Here is a 26,144-nt window from a genome sequence, read left to right on the forward strand (position 1 = left end):
TTGAAGTATGCTTTCCTGGGACAAGATAATTCTCTTCCTGTCATTGTTGTCTCTAATTTAACTTCTAACAAAGCAGAATAGTTTATCACATTGTTGAATGATAATAGAAGAGCATTGGGTTGGTCTATCACTAATATCAAATGTCTAAGCTCCTCCATTGTACAACATCATATTCATCTTATGAAGGATGTTAAACCTTCTAGAGAACCTCAACGTATGATGAGAATATTCTCTTACATGGTGAAGGTTTTTCTTAAAGTCTTTAGGGATGACTTTTCTATTCATGGTTTTTCTTATTTGGAGTGTCTTCCCCATCGTACATCGATATTGAAGATAAGATTAAAGCTTCCCAAGATAAGCACATCTTGCCTGAAAGGTATACCCCTCATTTATCTTCGTTGTTTATCTTTTCATGCATGCATTGAGGACATTGCATTACTTAAGTGTGTGGGGGAATACCTTCTTTGTAAATTTTAACTTTAACTTTTGGTTAGTGTACATACCCTTTCAACTACTATGATGTGTGAAATGAGAGTGATTTTGGTACCCATCGTGAACACATAAAATCCCTGTTGAGAGGAAGGTAACTTGTATGTATATTGAGATGAGATTTCCTTAGAAAAATAAAAGGCCCTTAACTTAAGGCGTTGGACCATCTATGGGTTTTGTGGGTCATTGTTTCTTTGGCTAGGAGTTGAGATCAATTTTTTGTATGACATGGAAAAAAAAAGGGGAAAAAAAGAAAAGAAAAAAAAGAGAGAGTAGAAAGTAAAAGTTGAATTCCTTGGAATTGAACAGGGCACTCCGACTCAGGAATCGAAGTGACTTGATTGAAACTTTTAGAAATGAGATTATTGAAAAGAATTATCGCATCACTGTCTATGTGGGCATATCCGCATATGCAAAGCAAAGCTACAAAGTAACTTGGGTTTCTGGTGTTTGCTCCACCATGTCATTCAAGCCAACCGTAGTGAAGTAAAGTAAAGTTCACAACTCAAAAGAAAAGAGAGATAAATACAAGTATGCCTTAGTAAAATTGTTTGGTAAAAAATACTTCAAAACCTTAATCTTTGGTCCCCTTACTTTATGAGTGGTTTTGCTTAAAAGAGAGGTGTACTTGAAAGATATAAGGTGAGTCTTTGATTGAGATACCTGCTTAGTTTCAAGAATCAATATGGGGTAATAAAGTTCAAGTGTGGGGGATTTGAAATCAATGGTGAGAAAAATTGTTATAGCTATTGATCCTATATGAGTACTTACCAATTGTTAGAGTTGGAATTTGCAATGTTTTGAGCTAAATTGGAATTTTGGATGTATATTCTTTGCAAACATCTACGAGACAAAACTCCTCCTCTAGGGGTAACCTAGTGGTTTAAAGGCTTGTTGCACGTGCTAAGTGTAACCGTGATTCCTACGAAAGTGAGTTAGGATTTATTTTATTACATTAGTTTATTACCTGCATTTGTATTTTTCTTTTATTTTTGCTTGAGGACAAGCTTAATCTAAGTGTGGGAGAACCACTTTCTCACATCACTGTTTGGTATAAGATTTGGTGCGTGTCATGGATAAACCTAAGCCCAATGCAAAGTCATAGGGTCTTATATTGCATATAATCCGAATATCTCCCCTTGTGCCTAGTACCCTTTTGGTTCAATACCTTTCCACCTATGAATGAAATCCTCAACGGGAGGCATCTGTTGGACCCCATTCCTTAACCCAGCGGTTATCCACATATAATGGATATGATGCTCTTCATATCCTCTCACGGGTTGGTTACCGGTCTTGAGTGCCCAGGAGCCTTTATCTATTATATGCAACCCTACTTGTCTATGATGATAGTGTGTCTGTTTGACATACATGACCCAACCACTAGCATCACGGGTTAACCGGCTTCAATACCTATATCGGAAGGGTAGTAGTATTCATAGGGATTCTTAAGCCAACACTTCTAGACACCTATCAATCATGCATTTGGGTTTAACATATGGTTACTAGGGTAATGGACGAACCCACAACCCTATTAGAAAATACAAGGTAAGGAGAATAATAGTATTCCTCCTCTTTCTTCTCATACATTATCATATTGCTTTCATAGCAATAATATAAGATCCAAACATAAATAGCGATATCAAAACAAATAGCTTCATCTTCCTTCTGCGCAAAGTCACACACAAGCATATCATAGTAAATAGAAATTATAGCAATTTATATTGACATGAGAAATTAAAATAACAACAAATAATTAAGTATAACATGGTTAATTATTCCTCACCGTTCAATTGGATTCTTCTCCAAAGATAAAAAATTCCCTCCCACAAGAAGGTGACAAAAAGATAATTAAACTTAATCATGCAAGAGGATTAACAAAAATAAAGTAGAAGTTAATTTGGGTTTAGAAAATTATCTCAAAATCTACCACAAAAACCCAAACTAAAAACAATGTTAAAACTTGCCTTTTTAACCTAAATCGGATAAAAGTTATAATTTTGCCATCGATTCAAAGTCAAAACAAAACCTTGGGAAAGTCTAATTGGCAGTAAAAGGATCATAAGGGTGCCTTCAATTTGATCTAATTCGATGTAGATCAAGAAGCCCCAAATTGGCTCTCTTAAATCGCCCGTGGGCAACTTAAGAGAGTCGAAATGCGAAATCCTTTGCAAGGGATTGCACCATTATCTCTTATACTAAAAAGCAAACTCAACAAGAGGATTCAAGAATGAACAATAAACCTAACATGCTCCCACTACCACAATCTCATCAAAGGAGAGAAGAGAATTACTCACAAAATTGTGTCTAATAAAAGGATTTAAGAAATCTAACATTTCCTAACGTTTCCGCAAAGATCCGAGTCACAAAGCACCTTCGAATGGATGGGATCTGCTCTTCTCCTTGGTTTCTCCTCTTCCCACAACCTCAACCTCATTCTAGCATAAAAAAAAAAGTGTTTAGAGGTGAGTTAAAACATGAAATAGGGCTTTAAAACCCGAAATTTCGACTTTTCCCCAAAACAGAAAATGGGGTTGGGGGGTTGGTCACTCGACTGGCCACTCGACCGACCCTTGGTTGGGCCCCCAAATGAACTCCGATTTCGGTGGATTTTGGTTTGATGGAAAGTTCTTTCGACGATCTTCGATTTGATACCTTATTCTCATCAATCGGATTCTCCATCGCCGGTTTACGGAAGTGCCAAAATTGTCTTTTAACACTATCGTGATTAATCTTCTTTCTTTTTTTAAACTATATGAGAGTTATCAAATCATCACTAGGTTCATTCAAAATCATTAAGTCCACTTTAGAAACTTTGGGCTCAATTCGAATGGCCCACAATTGTTGCCGACTCGAGGCGCGGGTTTGCGGTCCTAAAACCATGGGTTAACGGGTTAGAAATCCAGGGGATTTCACATCGAGTTTTGCCTTTATACAGTCAAGCATGTGCTGATCAAGCACACCACTTTGATTTAGGTTTTAGGAAAAAATAACACTCCCAATGTGTTTATTGGCCTCAAATTAGGCTGGACATTGAAACCATGCTAGAATGATCCCAAAAAAGAACTCTCAGAAAAAGTTTCTGAAATTTTAAAATTTCGGTCACCTTGGCACCTACTGAGATGAATGAAATTTCACACCTTGGATTTAATATGGTAGATATTTCTTTTAAGTTTTAAGGTTCCATATGATGGCAGTGTAAGAATTAGGGTATCCAGGTTGTGAAGGAATATCATGACCTTTGAACTAGACTCTATAGTGGAAGGCTAGCCAGATGGTCGAGTCAATACCTTAGGGGTAGGAGGGAAAGAGAGAGAGAGGTAGGAATGTCATATGACCTTTGAACTAGACTCTGTAGTGGAAGGCGAGCCAGATGGTCGAATCAATACCCTAGGGGTAGGAGAGAGGATGCATCTTTGATGAGTTTTTTTGCAGCTTTTGTTTATTGTTATGTGTATATGGAATCCTGAGTAGAATTTTGGAAAAAATATCAGTTTTGAGAAGCTTTCTTTCTAAAACTGAGATTTTTGCGTTTTGGAAGCCCATGCATATGCATCGGATGTCCGTATCTGTTTTGATATAGTTTTACCTGCTCTCTTTCTCATTTTTTTTCGTGGGTTTTTTCTGTGTCATAATGGTTTAGGCCCTGCCCTGTTTATATGCCATCATTGTTAGAAACTACAGACTGTATCCTGGACTGATGTTCTACTAAGTAATCCTAGATGGAAATGTAATAGATGCAGTAATTTAGAAAGTTAGCACTAGTAATCAAACCCAAGACCAAAAGGGAGAGATGAAGAAAGGAGGGAGGGTCGAACCAGCTTAGGAAGAAGCTCCCTGCTATTCTGGACAGAATCCTTGAGTCTCAGGCCCTTTATCTATAGAAAAAGATTAAATAAATCTGAACAGAATATTCTGTCCACTTGACGAAAAATAGAAAGACTGAAAAATAGTAGCTTCTACAGCTCACTTCAAATAAGGTCTAAATCTGAGTTTCCTAAACTAATTACACTGGGAATCTGGAAATAAATCAGTGCCAAATCTAACCTGTGATACCTGGTTTGACACCCAAGTAACTAAAAATATAAACCCAATATCATCTAACAGAAATCATACTTGAGGTGTTGAAGAAGCAGCCTCTGAAGTGGGTCCTATGAGAAAGCTGCCATATGTGGGACTAAGTGGGAGGAAGTTGGACTATGTCAATGATCTATGAGGGACGATGTCGGAAGGTCAAGTTCAACTGCTCAATCACTGGGTTTTAGAGAACGGTCCCTATTTATTTTATTTTTTCTGGAGAATAGAAGGGGATCTCGCAAGACTAATTCATCTTCAGGTGCTTTGGTGCATCCAATTTTAAAAGGGAATATTGGTTGGTTCAGAGGAAATGTGTAGAAAAATGCAATCGACTTCTGAGAAACATCATAACCTGCAGTTGCAAGAAAAAAAGTTTGTGTTTCTTGTCTTATTAAATTTGAACCAAATGTAGACTTAATGAATATAGCATGTATGGTTTCACTAGTACAGTGCCTGGTTGTAGGCTCTTCTTGCTCAAACTGTGACACCTCGTTTGACATCCAAGTAACTAAAATTAAAAGGGTAAAAAGGTAAAACCCCAATATCATCTAACAGAAATCATACTTAAGGTGTTGAAGAAGCAGCCTCTGAGGCGGATGCTACAAGAAAGCTGCCATTAGTGGGAGGAAGTTGGACTATCTCAAAAGATCTTTGATGGACCATGTTGGAAGGTAGAGTTCAACTGCTGAATCACTGGGTCTTAGAGAAATGGTTGGTTAAGAGGAAATGGATAGAAAAATGTAATCAACTTCTGAGAAAACATCATAACCTGAAGTTGCAAGAAAAAAAGTGTGTTTCTTTTCTTATTAATTTTGAACCAAACGTATACTTAATGAAATATAGCATGTATGGTTTCACTAGTACAAGGCCTGGTCCTAGGCTCTTCTTGCTCAAACTGATGTTACCTGGACAATGGTTAAGTGCTGACTACTGATTCTTTGTCATGTTATTGATCCAATGTTTGAGGCGGTTCTGACTGGTTACCCTTTTGTAATTGAACCAATATGGGGAAGTGCTGTTACTATTATTTTCATTGAAAATATCCTTTCGCATTAAATATATAATCCATATTGATCCACCTAAGCAAACACCTTTGTGTAGTTCTGTCATTCAATGTAATCCATGTGGAATACAAGTTTTACCTGTAAATCTGATGGATTTACTATTATGTGACAGTTCTTTTATGCTGGATCACTCAGGATTTTGAATTTTATGCAGCATTTGATCCACTGGCTGACAAGGTTAGAATCATTCTCCACTTCTCCTTTTCAAAATGATCTTTATGATATGTCAGTATTTATGTGTTCTTGTTCCATTAGAGACCTTCTGTTTGACAGAATATTAAGTGGTGAACAAAAAGGGCCGGGAAAAAAAGTAGTTTAAAGAAAAGAATTACTTCCCACAGAATACCAAATTAGGAGTTTCTTTGGTTGAACGGGGGTGGTGGATTGTAGAGACAAGCTTTCTTAAATTAAAGAGTTTTGTCTGCTGAGGTATCAATCACTTTTTTCCCACTCATTGCCTTAAAAATCTCATACCATTTTAGGTGGGACTCAGTGGAAAGCAGAGGGAAAATTAATTTTTTGGTTGTGAAGCCCACGCATTTCAATTTTATCATATTTTCCCCCTTTCCTTTTCTGACCCCTCACCCTAGTTTTACGTGGGTCTTACACATGCAACTGACCCACCTATTTTTCTCCATCAAATGAACAGACTGTTATTTTGTCTAGAATTTTTTTACCCTATAAAACAAAAAGAAATTATTTGAAGAAAAAGAAATTATATGCTCCTAGGCATGGCTATACATTACCAAGAAATTACACTCGGAAAGGGTGGACAATTAGCTAGAGCAGCGAGTACTATAGCGGAACTGACTGAAACGAAGGAAATTGGCCGCATTAAAATTACCTTCTCTGGAGGTCTGTTTGATATCCAAAGAACTCTTGAAAACATCTAGATCGAAATATGCTTTTCAAATTAAGTTTCAAATTAGTCGGTGCTGCCAAAGGGAGTGGCAATGCTTCGACCCGCTGATGTGAACTGGATCCAAGACCACCTAAAGAAGGCCTAGGGAGGTTACCAGTACCCCGCTGCCCTGCCAGCATCCCAGGGAATTTCGGCCAGCATAGGGGCATTTTGGTCATTGTGGGTACCCCTAATCGAACCCAATTTGGTCTAGCCCAAATTAGAATTTTGTCACAAGTCCAAGTATACGTTTGTTTTGTTATTTGAGTTGGTCTTTGTTAAGTTGTGAAAGAGTCCTAGTATAGTTGGGAGTCCTAATTAGAGAAGGATTCATTTAGTTGGATCCAGGTTGTTTGTAGGATTTCAAATGTACTTTTGTTTTTGAATTTGGTTTTGTTTCGGTCAAAGTTATTGAAGAGTCCTAGTTAAGTTGGGAGTCCCAATTATAAAGAGGGATTCCCTTAGTCACAATCCAATCTACTGCAAAGAGTCTAGATCTATTCTTGTTTTGTAATTTGGATCATTCTAAATTGAGTTACAACAGAGTCCTTATTGGAAGAAGTTTCCTTTGTCCAAATTAGAGTCCTAATTAGAATTACCTTCAAAGTTTGAGTTCTAGTGTGAGGTCATTCATGTAAGGCTATAAATATATCAACCGGGTACGGCGTAGAATTCATTAGGATTAAGTGAAATAACAGTGGCGTATTTGTGCAATGAGTAACATCTTCGATGTGGAGACATGGCATATTCATGCAATGAAGCTTCCTAATGTTCCAACTTTCACCATAAGCAAGCCTGATGGCATCCCGTTGCTATTACCCTCTTCCTCACCCTCCGATGACCTGACTCTCCCTTGATGCCTCCCATCCCACGCTTGTCCTCTCTTTTGACCTTGGAACTCCCTCTTCCTTAAACCCAACCCCTCTGCTACTAATCTGAACCTTACTTTTTTCCCACCTATATCCACCAACCTTGTCCCCTCAGCCCATTGTCCCTCCTCTATAGCTATAGGTATTAACTGCTGGAATTCTGCCATTCTTTGGCCTTGCCTCCCCCCCCCAACAAGCATCCTTAAAGCTTCCCTCACCAAACAATGGAAGCAAGGTCTCATGGAAACATACCTCCTTGACTCTGGTATTTTTCTATTCAATTTTGCCTCTCTGAATTGTGAGGCCCGTGTCTTGGACTCCCTCTTTGCCTCTCTGCGGGGTTGACTTCAGCACTCTCCCCCCGTGGATCGATCTTCCTGATCTTCCGCTCGAATTTTGGAATTGTTATTGCCTAAGTTGTATTGGATCAGCTATTGGAAAGCCCCTTCGAACTAATTCTAAAACACTCAAGATGGAAAGACTTTCTTATGCTCGAATTTGCGTGGAGTTTCCCACTACTAAGCCTCTCCCTCCGTTCCTCTTTATTGAAGATGACAGCGGTTTTTGAAGTACGATCAAGTTATTGTCTACGACTGGGTGCCTCTGCGCTATGATCTTTGCTCCTCCTTTGGACATGATCCTAGTCCCTGCTCCCTGCCCTCGTTTGTTCGCCCTCACGCCAATTCCGCCACTATTACGACTCCTCTAAGTGATCGCATGCCCCCGAACCTCCCTGTTCCTCCACCGTGAACTATTGATGTTCTTGAAGAAATTATTGTTCTAGTGGCAATTGAAGACTCTACTTCCGAAGCCTCCATCCCACCGGTTGCTAACACTTACTGGAGAAGAAGAAGAAGCCGCAACAAACACCCTCAGAAGCCCCTTACTGTGAGCTCTGATTCCCAGGAAGCATAGAACTGTACCGCCTCTACTAGTTAGATCCCTGCAATCGAAGCACCTGCTTCAGCTCAGATTGTTGCCTCCCCCTCGACTATCGATGGATCCCTAGCTTCTGTCTAGTCATTACAGGTCCCATCACCTCTCAACCCTAACCCTCAAGCAAAGATTTCCCCTTTCTATGCTAGCCTCGAAGACGATACCCCTGCACCCCTCTTATTGTGTCCTCTCCCTCTCTCAGTAAATGGAGACCTTAGGAACCTTCCCGACTCCCCTTCGCTCTTATCCCTCTCTCTCACCTACCCACACCAACACTGCTTTGCCCATTTTACCCTTACCCACTACCACAATGCTTGGGGCCCACTCGATATTTTAACTCCCATCGTCTTATTCCCCTTCATGGACCGAGACCTTGCTTTCGGCTTAGCCTCCCCTAATGGGCCTCTTCTCTGTTCGTTATTTGGGCCCAATTTTAATCCACCCACCTCCCCCTTAGCCTGCATTAAAGCTATTTCTCCTAACCCTTCTTGTCCTTTGAACCATATGACAACCCATCTCAAACCCCGTGACCCAAGCCCATCTACCACCCCTCTGAACCAACCCCTATCCCCTGAACCGTCGTCACTCATCTTGGGTTCTTCATTGGACCCTAATTTATTTGAAACCCCTTCCCCTTTGAATTCCCCCTAGTGGGAGACTTCCCCTTAAAGTTTTACTGATATGGATGCTTCCATCCCTATTATTTGCCCCAACCCCAGTAGCTATAATGTTGCCCTCCCCCCCCCCCCCCCCGGTTATAATGTCTGACTAATTTGTCCAGAATGTCAGGGGAACCAACTCCCTTACAAAACAAGCCGTAGTTAAAAACACCATTAAAGAATCTAAAGCCTCTCTTTGTGCCCTTCTTGAAACCCATGTCCAATTTGATAGTGCCCATTGGATTGCCCACTCCATTGCCCCATCTTGGTCTTTCGTCTCCAATTCCTCTCACTCTCCAAATGGTCATATTTGGATTCTTTGGGATTCCACTAGATTCCAAATCACTCTGTTGAATTTCTCTTCTCAATTTATGCACCTCAGTATCTCCACTTCCTACTCTCCCCCCTTCTTTCTTACCATTGTCTATGGCTTCAACTGAGCCTCCGAGCGTATCCCCCTTGGGGAGGATATCCGTTTTATCTCCTCTTCCACTGTGTGTCTTCCTTGGGGTATCAGTGGGGACTTCAACATTATCCGGTATTCTTATGAGCGTGTTGAAGGCTCTCCTGCTGACCCTGCCGCAATTGATGCTTTCAACTCCTGCATCGATGACTCTTGTATTTCTGATCTTTGTTGGTTGGGCCAACCCATTACTTGGCAAAATTGTTGAGTAGGATTTGCCAGAGTTGCTTCTAAGCTTGATCACTTCCTATCGAATGATTCCTGACTTTCCTGCCTCCCATGCTTCCTTCTCTCACTCGTCTTTTTGACCACTCCCCGTCTTGTCCATCTTCTTCCCCCCACCTCTTTTGGTCCCAAGCCTTTCAAATTCTTTGACATGTAGACTTCTAACCCTTCCTTCATTCCTACAGTCAAAGAGGCTTGGTTAAAGCTTATCCATTGTCATTCCCTCCCCCTCAGCAAACTCCATAATATCAAGGATGCTCTCCGTTCTTGGAATTCCTCCTCGTTTGGTAATATCTCATCTAGGGTTCAATTCTTGCTGTTTGCATCAAGATCTCAAAGGACAGCAGCAATTAGGGCTTGTAACTTTGCTGTTCTAAGTCTCGAATTCAAGGACAGAAGCTTTTTTGTACTTAAAACACACAAGGAACCCTGCTGCAAGGTTCCCAACTCTTAGGTATAGGTATAGGGTAGGTCTAGGGTTAATTGGGAAGGGATCTAGGGTTTGGCCAGATTAGAATCAGGTCTGAAATTAGGAGAAAATATTCTGTTTTCAAACAGACTGTAATTGCAGGATTTTACCAGCTAGGGTTTTGTAATTTTTTAGGATTTTATGATCCTCGGGTTAGGGTTAGTATCAAAGGTAGGGGAAAGGGGTTTGCTGATGGTTTTACCTTATGCAGCTTAACATAATTTCCAGAATTTTGGAAATTCCAGATTCTGCTGCTGGGGGGGGGGGGGGGGGGATTAGAATTTTGGGGATAACTAGAGCTACAGTTTGGTGATGGGGAAGGGTGCCACGTGTAGGGAGAAGAGGAAGGACTATGCAGGGTTGGGAGAGTGGATTGGGGTAGGGGTGGCGGGGATCTCATTTACTTTGCTTAGGAAAGGGGATGTTCAGTGAAGGCAGCATTGATGACTTCTAGGATTGCCACAGGCTTGAAGAAGATGAAGTGGAACTTGAAAACAATTCATATCCCTCAAAACCCAGGGCATGGACTTGCTCCTCACAACCCTAGATCTGCTGATTTTATTTTATTCTCAAAACTGATTTGCTTACAATGAGGTTGGGGCTTTTTATAGCCTTGCAATTGAGGGAAACCAACTAAGACTCAACTTAGGGAATCCAATTACAACTCAACAACTTGAAAGCAAAAGGATTCAAAACAACTAGAAAAAGTGTCTTCTAGAGGACTCTTGAACAAAGATAACATGCAAAATAAACAACCGACTTATAGAAGGAACCTACTTGAGAATTGGATTTCAACTAGGATGCCTGCTCAGACAGACTCTTCAATAACTTAACCAAAACAAAACCTAAAAATTAAAATAGATGTAGACTCCTTACATTATTCTGCACTTAACTAGCCCTACTGGTGCTCTGAAAAAGGGGGTAAAATGACCAAAATAGGAAGTCAGCAAGGAACTGGAATGATAATTCCCTGGCTTTCTAGATGTTTGACTTGTGTAATGTATAAAAAGATCTGCAACTGTTCTGGGACTGCTCAACATTGCCTGGGAAACCCGTTCCAGTTTTATTGAAGGATTCACATTTCATTGTTGAACTCTCTCTAGTGGCCACTTTGATAAGTCACTGATTCCACAGAGTGGTTTGCTTCACTCAACCTTGTCTCAAAGATTCTTCTCCTCCTCTCCCTTCTCATCAAACACTGTTTTATTGAAATGCAGGCTTCAGCTATAACTACGTGCAACCGAGTCTGTCAGTGGGTGAGAGATGTGGAAAATGAAATATTCTTGATGGGAGCAAGCCCTTTTTCATGGTGATCTTTTCCCATGACCGTTATACGCAATGTAATTTATTTTTATGTTCTTAATAAAATGTTAATTATATTCTGTGTACTCATGTCATTGGATTATTGGACGAGGATGCTGTCCTGCTCTTGATTATTTTGTTAAGAAAAATAAAGAAACACACTCAGGCAGCATCAGTTGTATTTTAATACTGGTGCGGCTTCAAACGCTGTTGAGGGCCTGAGTCAATTCCAACAAAATTGATGTTGTAGTAGTAGCTAGACAGCTGTATTAAAGTGGGAGTACCTTATCATGGGTTTTATTTCTTTTTTCTAATTCCTATTGTCCTGCTGCTCCTGCACTCTCTGGGCATATGAAGAGGAGATAATTGGTAGAATCTTCTAGGAATGATGAACTGTTTGAGTAGAATTGTTGCTAGCATGACAGGGAGACTGCTGCCGGGTAAACTTATTGTGGCTGTCTCTGTTTTGTGAACTTATTAATTATTATTGACAGATTATCCCTAAACAAAGGCTGCGGTGTTTGTATTGTGGTTAGGTCAGCTCCATCTGTAAATCTTTGGGGCTTCGGTCAATGCTATGAATGTCAGCCTCTAGAAAACTGAGTTTTTAGAACCCTTGCATTCGTAAAGATAAATATTTGGGTGCCCTTCGCTGCGTCCATCGTGGTTTGTGATTCCTCAAATGAAAATAGAAATGCTTGAAACAAGGCTAGTTAACCATCTTGATATGTCTTTTGACTCAAAACTTTGGATCTGAATAGAAGGTGAAGGTTCCAGGTGGTGAATGGGTTTTGGCTTTGGTTTGGGTTTGGGATGGGTTGTTGGTCTCAAGTATGAGAAGCTTTGACTGGAACCCTATTTTTATGTCATGCTCTTCTATTTATATTCCAAGAGTTGTCAACACGGTTGGGGGTGATCTTGCCCGTGGAGCTCCCTCAATTTTGTGTATGATGATTTGGCTTACCTTGTTTCCCTTGATTCAAGATTTTAGTTTTCCAAGTTAAATTGGCATTACATAAGACGAAATATCTTAAGGATCCAGTGTCAGGATCCACTTTATGTATTCCCTCTTGTGAATAACTATTTAATTAGAGAAGAGAATACTAGCTCACTTTTACAAAACTGACCACCTATCGTCTGTTTTTCGGTGGTGAGACTGACCATCCATCGTTTGAATTAACAAAAACGAACTGTCTTACGCTTGGATTTACAGAGCTAGTCAAGTAAAGGTTGATTTCTGATCCAATGAACTGCTTTATGAATGTTTCAATGCAAGGGAAGCTACAATCTGTGGCATGAAGCCATTTAATTGTACATGAACAACACCACTGTGAGTGGTACTACGATTTGCTGTACCTGTAGTAATTTTTTATCCAGTTCTAATGTACAGGAAGTAGACGAAGCCCAATCTGAAGAAGGGCTTTGTAAATTCAAATTCGAAACAGTTTGTTTTTTTATTAATTAAAATAATCTATGGTTTATTTTTTAAAGTATAAACCTGATATAAATATTTTCACCGAAAAAGCGCCAATAATATAATTATCTAAGAAATTGTCTTCTCTCTTTTCCTTGGGACGCTTTCAAGAGTTCTATGGCCATGAAGGGTTGGCAGTTGTGAAATACCCAGGTGTCTATAAGCAATGAACTTCATTGCGTGGTGGATTGAATACAGTAAGGCCACATGCAGCTAGAATTGAAATTTTGAAAAGGTTATATGACGCATATCAACATAAGAACCGACATGAATGCTCTCGTTTTCAACATTTGTAGTAACCAGTTTGCATTGAACCCACTCCATAGCTCCAGCAAAAACGACGGAGTTATCTGCTGCTTTGTGGACTTTTCCTGGATATTTCTAAATGAGTTTGCTTAAGATTTTGTTCCAAAAAGTGGTCCTGGTCTGAGGCTTATCCCACTAAACAATCCAAAAAACAATGCATCCTCTGCTGTAGTAGAACCTTGAAATGCCCAGAAAATTTGTGAGATTGTCTTGCCTGAAATGTGAATGAGATCAACAATACTGTTTTGTGGAACTTGGAATTGCTACTCTGGTTCATCTGTAACTAAGATTGTGCTTAAGTCACTGAAAAGTATTTGTAAAAAATTTATTCGGTTTTCTCCATCAACATCTGAATTTTATACAGGAGCAGCAAAAAAGTCTTAAGGGTTTTGTCCATCTGATACAGATGAAAGCTTCATCTTATTGGAGTCTCTATCTCCTGCTACTCCTGTCTCTGAGGGGAAGATCCTGATTCAGTACAGGCGATAAACAAGACCCTGAACTGCACAAAAAATTTAATGCAGAAGTGGAGTGTATCTGGGAAGACATCCCCAGGTATGATGAAGCCAATGAACCTTGAGCCACGAAATTCGAATGGGGAACTTGATTCTGGTTAACATTTTCAGGATCACAACCTTTTATAGACACAACTGGTACTTGAAATGGTTGCAAAGGTGGAGGATTTTGCCATTGAGGAAGTGGTCCTGCAAGAAGTAGTGTTTGAAGCAGAGGGCCTGCTTCAATTACAGCTTGTAAGAGTCTCCCTTTTGAAGGCAGAGGTCTTCCCTCGATAAGTTTATCAATTACTGATGAAGCAATATCAACCTTGTGTTCACCTGAAGATATAATACCAATTGATGCAGATACATTTCCTGAAGTGAGATTTCCCACTGATTTGGGTACATTTGATTCTTGAATGATTGGCTGGTATGCCTTTGTAAGGTTACTTGAATCAACAGCATTCATGTTTGACATTTCAGGAGAAGAAACTGGATCAACAGATGAATCTACAAGGGAGGAACCAAAGGAGTGATGATTGTATGCCTCAGATAAACTATCTGATTCTGCAAAGCTTGAATTTGCTCTTTTATTTGTCAATGAAGGACCCTCAGATCGAGAACTCAGGATATCTGTGGTGCTCTTTGGCACTACTTTGCTTAATAGTCGTTGCAGCTGATCTCGTGCTTCATCTCTTTCACGGTAAGCAGCATTTAGCAGTTGCAGAAGTTGCTTTGTGTACTCTTGATATTTTCTAATCTCCTTTTTCGCATCTGTTCTCGTAGATTCGAGTTCATATGTAATGTAAATAAGCTTTTTCTTCAGCTCACTGAGATTCTGTTAGTACAAAAACAAGTTAGTAAAACAATCTGATCATTCATACAGGGAACAAAAAAGACTTACTAAGCATGGCAGTTAAATTTAGTTGATCAAATCCAGTACAAAAGAAAGATTGGATTCAGTCCATACCACAAGGAAAAGAAACACCTACTAATGGGAATTTCATTCTGCACCTGCTTTTCCCCTCTCAAGGCAATCCTTTGAAATTTCAGAACTAGGATCAGTATCAACTACTAAAATCACAATTTCAACTAGATTCGACACAATTTAAAAAGGAAAATTGAACCCAAACGAGGATCAAGTCCTAAGAAGGTTAATTCATCCTAATGTTAAACCCCGAAAGCCTGTGCTTCATTTCATGTATCATTAACAGAAACAAACACACATCTTCCCCAGAACAGAACCAGCACTAGAACTAAAAGCAGTGTACTTCACTATTTCATTCAAAGCCAAAGGCCATAACCACTATATTCCCTGTAAACATAGAAATCAGAAATATACATCTGCAAACCTCATTCTGTACATCAGTTTCACCAGATCAAGAACTTGAAAACAGAGGAACTATTTGGGAAAGAGGTAATGAGAATGCAGAGATGACCTTTCCAACATACATCCATATAGTTAGGGATTGGTTCCCTGTTAACAAGAATCTAAAAAGTGAATGAATTCCCATTGAAAGAAACCCATTAATTGAAACAGCAATCCGGGTCCATGTTTTATTTTCAGAGGTGATAGGAGTACATAAAACGGCAAAACTAACCATAAAACTGTTAAAAAAACAAGGATTCAAAGGAACCCATGAAGCTAAAACCTCTTCAATGCAGAAAGAAAAGCCATTACAGATGAAAAAAGATCGTCAGATGAAGGAATTTAAAGTTAGTAGGTAACCCACCTCTTGGTAATTCCAAACTGAAGTAAACTCTTCCATCTCTCTTTTTCTCTGTAATAGAAGAAGAAGAAGAAGTCGTCCCAGCAGTAGAGTTCAAATTCAATTAGCGGAAAGGGATTATATAATATTGAATAGGGACAAAGAGGGGATGGCTCCTCAAATACATCCAGAAATCAATTCACATCAAAGAAAATAAGGAATGTGAAACTTCCTTCCAGGTAAAGGATACAGTAAACAATAAGAAACCCCATTTCTTTCTCAGAAAAATATAATTTCCAGAAAAAAAGAACCCGCTTTTCCAGGGGTTTTGTCTCTCTTGAAAATTCTCTACCACAACCCACACTACTCATGAGACCCCTTACATGGGGTGAGGCATAGTGAGAGGGAGGGGACTCTGTCATTGTCAATCCAGTTGGAACTTCCTTAATCGGAAACCTGCTCTCATTATGCTAAGGTTGTAGTACGTGTTGGTACAGACCCATAAAAGCTATCACCTCTCTAGCGAGAACAATGTAGTCTTTGACGCTTCTCAACCACACAACGGAGATAGGACTCCCCCTCCTTTGAATACTGAAAAATAGATTAGAAGTGGGACTCCTCCAATGGGTCTCATGTGAGTTATCCATTCCACCTATTGTGTGGTTGAGAAATGTCAAACTAATGCATTGTTCTACTGTGAAAGAGACTCATCAAACTCGATATTGAGGTCCAGTTACTCCACACTACAGCAGACCGTTGGGTGCATCTGGAAAATTAATGCTTATCAAGAAGAAGAAGAAGACGGCAAGTTATTACTCTCTCAAAAACCCATTTTGGGGTTCTTTAGTTTGTTTGGTGCATTGCACTTCACCATCTGAAGGCTCATCTGCAACAGTAATGTATCACTTCTTTGTTAGTGGATTAAGATGATCGTGTTTCACGTTCCTGTGTCTTCATGTGTTATACAACTTTGATTACGTGCTGAGCTTGACTTTGTGCTACTCGTAGAAGAGAACATCGGTAAGATAAACTTTCTTTTACTTCTGTTCTAACTTTTCGATCGATTTGAATGATTGCGATAGTTTAATAGTTATTCGTGATTCTGAAAGAATTTCACATGTTTGTGATCAACCCACCACCAGAACTGTTTGTTCAACATAAATTATTGATTTAGTGTTGTTCAAATGTTGATGCTAAATCCAGTGTATTCTATTTTAGTAACTAGATTTTGAAGTCCTTTACCCTTCACATTTTACACGAGGTTTTATCTATTTCATGAAAATAAAAAAATTCAACTTCAAAAGTATTGCTCTCCCAACCTTGGTTCTCTCCTTTTTAAGTAATCAGTGTCAGGGTTTGCATATGATATCTCTACATGTTAACTGTATCAAACCTTGACCTTTTGGTGTTTTTTTTTCCTTTCTTTCCAAATCAACAATTTGATGAAAATAACAATAATAATAATAATAATAATAATAATAATAATAATAATAATAATAATAATAATAATAATAATAATAATAATAATAATAATAATAATAATAATAATAATAATAATAATAGATGTAGGTCCCAAGGTTCCCAAGACTCCCAACTGATCATTGGACACAAGCATCACACGCTCAAAAGAAATTTTTGTATAGTTGGGAATTGGTCAAAAGTTGAGATCCCGCGTAGAGGACCGTACGTCTTTCACACATTTTCCCGCATAGATGGAAATACTTCATCAAAACTCAAAGGGACTTTGAATCACCGCTCTATCAGGAAAGGGAAAGCACATGGTGTTCCTTTAGCGCTCCACACATATTGTGTGAAGTCTACGTAAAACCCACTGTGAATCTCACTTCTAAATTATTTTATTAATTTTAGACACGAACTCTATACAATATATGTGGTGAAAAAACATACATCAGGGAAGCATATCTGATGAAGAAGCGATTCAAACTCACTCACCTAATGTGTGATGGAAAAATATGAAAGAATCTCCACTCCTAATGTGTAATGGAAAAATGTGAAATAATCATAATACTCGTATCCCCATATTCAAGAGCAGAGCAAAGTAGGGTGGACCGGCGGAGTGGAGTAGAGTAGAGTAGAGTCCGCATGAATGCGTGCTGACCCGATCCACAATTCCACATGCAACGTGCGGTGCGGTGCGGTGGACATGGAGAAGAAGAAGCTTAATTGGTTGGAAAGTGGGGACCACTGAACCAGTCCAATCATTTCTCTCTCACCACCACCGACATTTACAAATTTCAAACACGACATTCATTATTCAAATTAATGCCGATATGGATACCCGATCCTTACGACTAATAAACCGATACGGAAACCGGATCTTGGAACGAAAACGACAACCCAGATCATACGGTGAGAAAATGACTGGAATAATCGTTTTTTTTCCGAACCAAAAAAAAATTGGGAATTACAATTTACAACTGCTTTATTCATCGGACCCCACGCGTTTTTATAAGCTGTTCTCCACACCACACCACACCACACGAACACTCATGAGTGGCGAAGAGATTCTCTCCTAGACCTTTAGACCTTTCAACCTTTCAGCATCACACAGAGAGAAGAGATAGAGATAGAGACAGACAGAAAGTGCGATTGTCAATGGTTGGTTGCTGAGAAAAGAGGGTGGTGTTTGGATTTCTGAAAGACGGAAACGGAATTTTCTGGTTTTGAATGGAAGAGAATTTCCACGGAGCCCACACAGAGTTGTTCACTAGTGCACATGAAACGCTACAAGCACATGGAGGTTATCCTTTTTTCTCCTTCTTTTCGATCCGTGTCCCATGGCCCCATGGCCCCATGGCCCATGGCTCATGGGCCATAGCCTTTTTGAAATCCTCCTTTCCATCCAAAGTGGGGAGGATTTTGCTCTCTTCACCGTACATTACATCCAAAACTTATCTTGCTTTATCATCCATGCTTACTGATGGGTCGTTCTTCTTGTTGACACATGAGGTTTAGTCACGTGTGCGAAGCTCTTTCTTGCTTCTATCATGACTACTGTAATCTCTATTTTTTCATACTTGCACCAAACACGTTAAGTTAGATTACCATTTTGTAAGGGAGAAGGTGGCATTTGGACATCTCATAACATGTTTTGTTACTTCACAACATCAATTGACAGATATATTTACAAAACCGTTACTTATAAGAAAATTTAAAACCTTATGTAACAAACTCGGCATTGTTGTTCAGCTGAGATGTATAAGTTCTCAGTTTTCTATATAAAACTATTGTACCATAATTCTTTTCCTTACAATTTCTTGTAATTCTCTCATAGGATTGTGCCATGTGGCATTAAAGTAATCCAAAGGTTATCCAATTTAAACTAAATTTGAATCCACATGGCACAATCCTGTGAGAAAATTACCGAAAATTATAGAAAAAGGAATTACAGAAGATGTGGATCCTAAGGTGGTGTCCATTGACTCCATTGTTATAGTTGATAAGAGAGATTTTTTTTTCATTTTTTTCTCAATATTTCTTTCATCAATAAAAAATATATTTTATTTTCTTCTTTTTCTTCCCTTTTTTCGTTTTTTTTGGTAAGAATGTCTTTGAATCTTTGTATGTATCAGAAGACACCACGCCACACCTTCGCCACATCACAAGACACATGCATACAATGATATGGAGTTGAAATCCTTTACCCTCGTTAATAAAGAACTATAAATCCAAACTATCTTCTTTCCATTATATAAAAAGAGGACCAACCCTTATCCGTGAAGATAAGAGATAAGAGAATTATACTTAATTTATTGGGGTGTCTATTATCATAGTTGACAAAAGATAAAAAGATACTTCTTTTACTAATATAAAAAAATTGGAGCAAATTCTACAGCACCCACTATACTAGTATGGGATGAAATTACTAACTATTTACTATTGTCTCAAAAATTACATGGCACCCATATGAATAATTATAAGTTACTCACAATTAAAATTTTTTATTAAAATAGGTTATAAAATTAACCAAATGTCCTTACTTTTATTAAATCATTTAAGTTTTAAATTACCTAAATGCCCTTTGAATTGAAAAATGACTATAATGCCCCCATCTTGATTAAGCAAATGACATTAATACTCTTACTGAGATTTTAATGATTGAAAATCCGAACCAAATTATGTAAATGGCCTTCGCTAATTGAGATTACCAAAATATTCAAAACTAATTGCCCTAATAGTGTTGTCTCTCTCTGCAACCCATCTTCTCTGATCACCCCTCTGCCGCACTCTCTCCCTAAGTTAATTTTAAATGATTTAAACAAAAGTAAGGGCATTTGAGTAATTTTATAACTCATTTAAACAGTGAATTTAACTGTGGGTAATTTGTAATTATGCATGTGGGTACTATATAATTTTTAAGACAATATTAGGTGGTCACTAGTTTCACCCCAAATATAGAAGACAAGATCCCACGATACTAGCCGATACGCCTATTTAACCAAACCGATACGATACATCTCTCCATTGAATTACACTAAAATACAATAGCTAGAGTGATACAATACTTGATACAGGATGATACGTCTCTTAAAATCACCTGACTTATATGATACTTTATACTTTAAACCTTGATAGCAAGTATTGTGTAATTTGCTCAAAAAAATATTTCACATTCTTCTTCTTCTTCTCTTTCTTCTTTTTTATTGGAGGAAGGTCTTCGAATCTTTGTATATACCAGAAAACACCACACCGCACATTCACCACATCACAAGACACATGCATGCAATGATATGGAATTGGAATCCTTCACTCTCATAAATAAAAAACTATCTTCTTTCCTCTGTATATTTAGAATGAAATTCACTTTTAAGTCCACCTTCTCATTGCTCCCCTAAAAGAAAAGAAAAAATATTACACTTTTGATATAAAAACTTTATCTATTAATCTATTTTGGTGGAATTTATATTAAACCATAAAATTAATTAAAACTTGAGTTCTTTAATATCAATGCACGCATAATAGTCTTCCCTAATTTCTACCCAAAAAACATAAATCTTCCCTAATCATATACTTAAATCCAATCTTCAAAGATTTGCTAAATTGAAAAGCTGTTACTAAGTACAAAAGGATGGAACAATTTTTAAAACCAACTTGTAGTAGATATCAATTTAAATTGCCCAAAAAAAAAAAAAAAATGGAAGGCCAAATTATGAATCAATAGTGTTTGAAAAACTGAAAATTATTAAGAAACTAATCCTTGTAGATTCACATAGTCAAATTAGACTTTTCAATAAAATCATTGCTCTTTACACCGACATATTGGAGACCAACCAAATTAGACCTTTCAACAAAATCATTGCTCTTACACCGACAGATTGAAAACCAACAAACAACTTCATGTAAGGGTGTCAATCGGTACGATGTTAGTAATTCTGTATGCTATTGATATTGTATCAAAATTAAATATTGAAAATCACAAGTATGCTGGACCAAATTTATACAATATGGTATAAAGGTATTTGCAAAAATGGCATAATAAGTTTGGCCCTAATGGCCTTAACCGCCCTAAGTTCGAATAGGGTTTGGGCTCAAGATTTTGGTCTTAAGGGTGGATTAGGACCAAAATATTCTGGACCTAACTAGGGTTAAAGGCGGTTTGGGGTTATTTATTGGCCTGCCAGGCTAGTCCCGAATCGTTCTTGGTTTTTTAGCCTTGATTTTGCCTTAATCCTGACCCTAGTTTTGTCCCTGATGCTTGGTCTCAATGAACTAGAAACATGGATAAGGATAGGGCCAATCAGAGCCAGGGCTAAATATAGGGTCAATCAAGACCAGACTAGGGACAAAGCCAATCAGGGCCAATTAGGGAGGGAATGGGTTTGGATTGGCATTGTAGGGCTTAGGGTCAAGGACAATATCCTTGACCCTCAGGGCAGGAATGGGCTTAGATTAGAAATAGGGCTGGGAGTGGGATTGCAAAAGCCCGGCCCTGTTGCAGCCCTAGTTTCAATGGAAAAAAAAACGGTTTAAACCCAGTTTATGGTACGGTATAATTTTAGTATGAAAAATGGCATGCGATGATGATGTTCTCTATTGTTGAAACTAATACATGCAAGGTTAGTTGCCATGCTGAAGGATGTAACCCAATTTTGATTATGCATAAAAAATCAAATTATATGTTTGTTTGTAGAATCAATAGATGGCAATCAAGCCTGAATTTTATTCATTCAGAAATCAACTGATCAGGCATTTCCTAATTTAAATTCATGAAGTGAAGTGAAGTGAGATAAAACACTTGAGAAACAATACTAAGAACAGAGATTGGGCTTAAACAATTCCAAGCAAGGTTCACCAAAGGAAAATGAGGAATGCCCAGGGAATCATTTAGAGTAGAATCCAATTTTAATTGTGCATCAGAAATCGAAATATATGTTTGTTGCTGCAGAAAATGTGTTTTCTTGTAATATCCAATCCTTAAGAGATGAAATTAAAATTCGGTACGGTTTCAGTACATATCGACGGCATAATACCTGAAATCGAAATCGTACCGCACCAAATTTCTAAATTTGATTTGGGTACATATTATATTGAATTTTGAACGGTGCTATTCAGTATAATTTAAAAGGCATTGTTCAGTACAGTTTACATGGTTTTGACATACAATTGACACCCCACTCTCTTCATCATTAGTTGAAGTGAAAGTTTGCTTAAATCTCAAATTCAATCGATCATAAAAGGAATCCAATAAGAACCTTTTGGAACTTTTCTACAAATTCTTAACGAATCTCATGGATGAATGAATGATGGATACCTCCACTTTTAATCTACTCAATTGTTTCATCTCTTGAATACAAAATCTGATCTAAAACCAGTCAAATGGCCAATAAGAAACTCACGAATTGTTTGGATTGAAATTTTGGGCTATGAATATTAACCAGCCCATAACTAAGTAGTGTTGGGCCAATAGTTCTTATCTTTTTTTCTTTCTTTTTTTTCCTATGAAGAAAGCCCAAAATAAAGTGAGTTTCAAGAGTGAACCGGATGGCCCATTTTGTAAATGAATATTAACCGGTCCATAAATTTTTTTTTGGTAAAAAATGCGCGTTATATTATAATAAATAAGATATATAGTACATAGTAAATTTAAGAACGGTAATATATATATGACCATTTTGGTCTACATCAGTGATCGCATTAAGCTCGTCCGGTAGGTAAAAAACAGTCGTAACATGATTTGCAAGTAGTGTTTTCTTTGCTTGTTACTAGGGTTACTACAAATAATATAAACTTCCTCTCTTTTTTTCTGGTAAACCAAAAAAATAATAAATAAATAAATAAATAAAACAATATACACAAGAAATTCATTATCCAAATCCCATATTTTAAATTATACCTACATAATTGACTCAAAATTCAATTCTACCATTATGTGTACCTGCAAAATACGAGGCACGCTCCAATTTCCAATTGATACGAGTTATGATTCTGGAGTAATCACTAACTCCTATGCTTATCATTTATGGACTTAACTACTTTTGTCCCATCGATGGTTGATTCTTAAATGCGATCATATGCTATAAATTATTATAAACTCTCCTTTTTACATCATATGCTAGCTTTCAATATAAAATATTAGTGACTATTTTATCACATCTCATTACCCATGTTGGTGTCCATCAATATTAATACACATCAACCGATATGATGACGATTCCTCAAACCATGATCCCTATGGAATGTATGGAATAGTTAAAGATGATTATATTCTAGGCCCAAGTTGGTGAAATATTTTTATTATATATATTCGAGATGTCTATATGCCAATGTTTTTACATGAAAGTTGATGCATCTGAAAAACCGTTCAATTTTCAGATCCTTGAAGAATGGTCCGTAAAATCATATTAGACGCAATCCGACCGCACGGTTGGGTAACCACCTAGCTTCGAGTCAATAATGGATCACCACAGAGTTCTGATTAGTTGCATAGCTTCAATTGAAAATGATAATGGAAGGACCTTCGCTGTTTGTGACCTTTTAGTTTATATAGGATTTATCTTTTATTCCCGACCGTTGGATTCGTTTATCATCCTCTTTCGTAGCCATTTGACCCTAGGGTTTTACCTCTCTTTTAGAGATAATGGTAGTTACCCCATTTGGCACGATTGTTCATTTCATACTGGTGTTAGTTACCAATTGGAACACAATCATCTACCCCAAATCTTCAGGGATCATGTCACCTTCTATAACTATGTTCAAGTCCCTTCTTCTTCACGTTACTCTCCATCCAATTCCTAAGGAAAAAATAGGTGTTGGTCAATGCCATAGATCAAGATACCCAGGACTAAGGTAATGCGGCTAGCACCTCTTGGGGTGTTGCTGATAGGCTTGGGTTCGAATGAAAAGGATCGATGGTTCGATCGTCAAGCCAGTCCCAACCGAAGGTCATCGCCTGACCGTAATTGAACTCGGTCTAGCCTTATTTTCTCCTCATCAAAAGTTAACCAAGTAATGGAATGGTAGCACACATACTTGCCACAACTATATGTTCTACATTGCATTTGATTTAATGTAATGAACACCACTCTTATGTTAATATATGTTCTCTTCAATCACTAGCACATTGTTTCTTATCATCTGTGTGCCAGATCAATACATAAGAATGAGAAAAATGAGTAAACATTACAACGAGTCAACACTCCCCCCTCATCTAAATTCACTTTAGAGACTTAAAAAAAAACACCCATTTGTCTCTTTAAAACTATTTTTTACAAGTAATATAGAATGCCATGTTGGGGTATATATATATATATATTTTAACTGGTAACTACCCCACCATTAGGGAGGATTAATGCTGAGTCAAGCAAGAAATAAGAAGACATTATTTGATCCAAAAAATTCCCTGGACAAGATAATACTGATAAACCATGCTTACAATAGCTTACATTTTTTAATAATCCAAAGCTTGGAACTGTATGAGCCATGGCCAACATGCATAGCTATAGGTTCAATTTTTAATGAGCATAAACTAACATATCTACTAATAATTGCTAAACCTAATCTGTGGTTGCGCCAGTTACAACTCACAAATCGTAAACCATACCACACTTAATTAATTATCATTATCATTATCATTATCATTTTTCTAAAAACTATTAGTTGGATTTTAATTAATTTTGTCATCTTCAGCCACCTACAAGTCTTTCTCTCTAACTAATCTCCCAGCTACCCATGCATGTTTTAGGTATTTCCATTTAGATCTAATCGGTATAGCTAGGTCCCATTTTTAATACTGAACCAGTAGGTTGGACCCACGAGGTCACGTGATTGACTCGGGATACATGCATGCAATGCTTCTGTTGTATTTTTATTGATTTGATTTAGGAATACTTACCGTATCGGTCAAATGATTTTAAGAGACATATCGTCCTGTATCAAATATTGTATCGCTTTGGATAATGTATTTTAATGTAGTTCAATAGAGAGACGTATCGAGGTGTATCGTATCACTTGTGTCAAATATGGATACGTATCGGATAGTATCATATGGTATTGTGGGATACTTTAAACCTTTGTCACATCTAACAATCAAGTCAGAATGTGGAGCAATACATTTCCCCAGTAGATGTGATACTAGGGACTCTTAACTAGAAAGTTATAGAGCTATTATGGCATTGGCGCTAGATCTGTAAATGGATAGTCGAAATCCGCCTCCAAATTCGCATTCGTATTCGTTTAAGGGTATCCGGTATCCGAATTTGTTTTATCATAAAATATTTGTATCTGTTCATTAAGCAACCGGATTGGATTCAGATAATTGTTATCTGATCGGATAATATCCGGATAAAAATTTATCCAGATAGAGTAAAAGATTCAACATTTTTTTTCTCCGAAAATGGATAATAATCGGAGTCGGGATACTGGTAATTGGAAATTATCCGGTTAGAGTAAAGTATTAAATACTTTTTCTAAAAAAGATGCTAATAATCGGATTCGAAACCGGTAATGGATAATCGGATATTGAAAATCAGAAGAAAAAAAATTAAAAACATGACAATCACCGATCAATAATCGAATAGTTTAGTAGGTCGGATTATTATCGGATATTCGATAAAGTTCTAGATTCGAACTCGGTTGCCTTTTCTAAATTTCTGCGAGATTTGGATTCAGATTCGGATACTGGTGTATTCCGAGCCGAATCCTATCATTTTACAGGTCTAATTGGCGCTCCTAGGCTTGAGCCCTTTATATCTGATATCATCATCTCATGCATTCTTGGCTATGTAACGTCTCTTTCTTGAGGACATAGAGCACATCGAGTGCTCTTCAAACTACTTGAATCTACTAATTTGATTATCGGAGACGTTCCTTCGATCACAATTGACCGATACATTATTTTGCAGATTCCCATCCATAAGGAGAGGTTTCTGGAGCAACAGTCACTAATTGTGGACCTAACAAATATGCATACAATAATACATCATGCATTAATATTGTATATTTTGAAATATACTAATATACTAATTAATTTAAGTATTATTTTCAAAAAATATGATCTAATTATAAAAAAGGGTTAAAGAATAAAATAATAAATTGTTTAATATCCCCTTCAGAAAATGAATATAAAATAAAACCCCCTAATAAGTAAAAGAGGAAATGGTACAACTAATATGATTTTAAGTTTTTAACACACACACACGATTAGGGAGGAACGGTTGGTTGAACTTGTACCCTGAAGGTAAGGGAAGA

At 37.7% G+C, this 26,144-nt stretch overlaps 2 protein-coding genes across 3 annotated transcripts in view; one reads left to right on the top strand and one right to left on the bottom strand.

The window, feature by feature from the left end:
- Positions 1–12,868, top strand: part of LOC149023434 (vacuolar fusion protein MON1 homolog) — a 42,486-nt gene extending 29,618 nt beyond the window's left edge. Inside the window, exons 13-14 of the mRNA XM_089143974.1 lie at positions 5,740–5,804; positions 11,367–12,868. Coding sequence (XP_089000100.1) covers positions 5,740–5,804; positions 11,367–11,462 — 161 coding nt within the window. The 3' untranslated portion in view covers positions 11,463–12,868. The remainder of the gene's footprint in view (positions 1–5,739; positions 5,805–11,366) is intronic.
- A 250-nt stretch (positions 12,869–13,118) lies between these two features.
- On the bottom strand, positions 13,119–15,701 carry LOC149023436 (uncharacterized). Of its 2 annotated transcripts, XR_016171526.1 has the most exons (3): positions 15,462–15,538; positions 14,699–14,767; positions 14,483–14,566 (listed from the first exon to the last, which is right to left on the bottom strand). XR_016171526.1 is itself a non-coding variant. In XM_089143975.1 (2 exons), the coding sequence occupies exons 1-2, from the start codon at positions 15,495–15,497 to the stop codon at positions 13,664–13,666; spliced, it is 939 nt and encodes a 312-aa protein (XP_089000101.1). In that variant the 5' UTR covers positions 15,498–15,701; the 3' UTR covers positions 13,119–13,663. The 2 variants fall into 2 exon arrangements, 1 of the variants encoding a protein (XP_089000101.1); XM_089143975.1 differs by lacking the exon at positions 14,699–14,767 and having other exon boundaries at positions 13,119–14,566; positions 15,462–15,701.
- Positions 15,702–26,144: the final 10,443 nt, after the last annotated feature.

Source organism: Hakea prostrata, chromosome 2, assembly GCF_041222555.1.
Source record: "Hakea prostrata isolate BN-2017 chromosome 2, UWA_Hpros_2, whole genome shotgun sequence".
Classification (NCBI taxonomy): domain Eukaryota; kingdom Viridiplantae; phylum Streptophyta; class Magnoliopsida; order Proteales; family Proteaceae; genus Hakea; species Hakea prostrata.

Bases quoted from the DNA above. Each gene is read 5' to 3' on its own strand.
- LOC149023436 (XM_089143975.1), bottom strand. From the start codon at position 15,497: ATGGAAGAGTTTACTTCAGTTTGGAATTACCAAGAG. The intron at 14,567-15,461 runs GTGGGTTACCTA...TTGTACTAACAG, and splicing joins CAGTTTGGAATTACCAAGAG to AATCTCAGTGAGCTGAAGAA.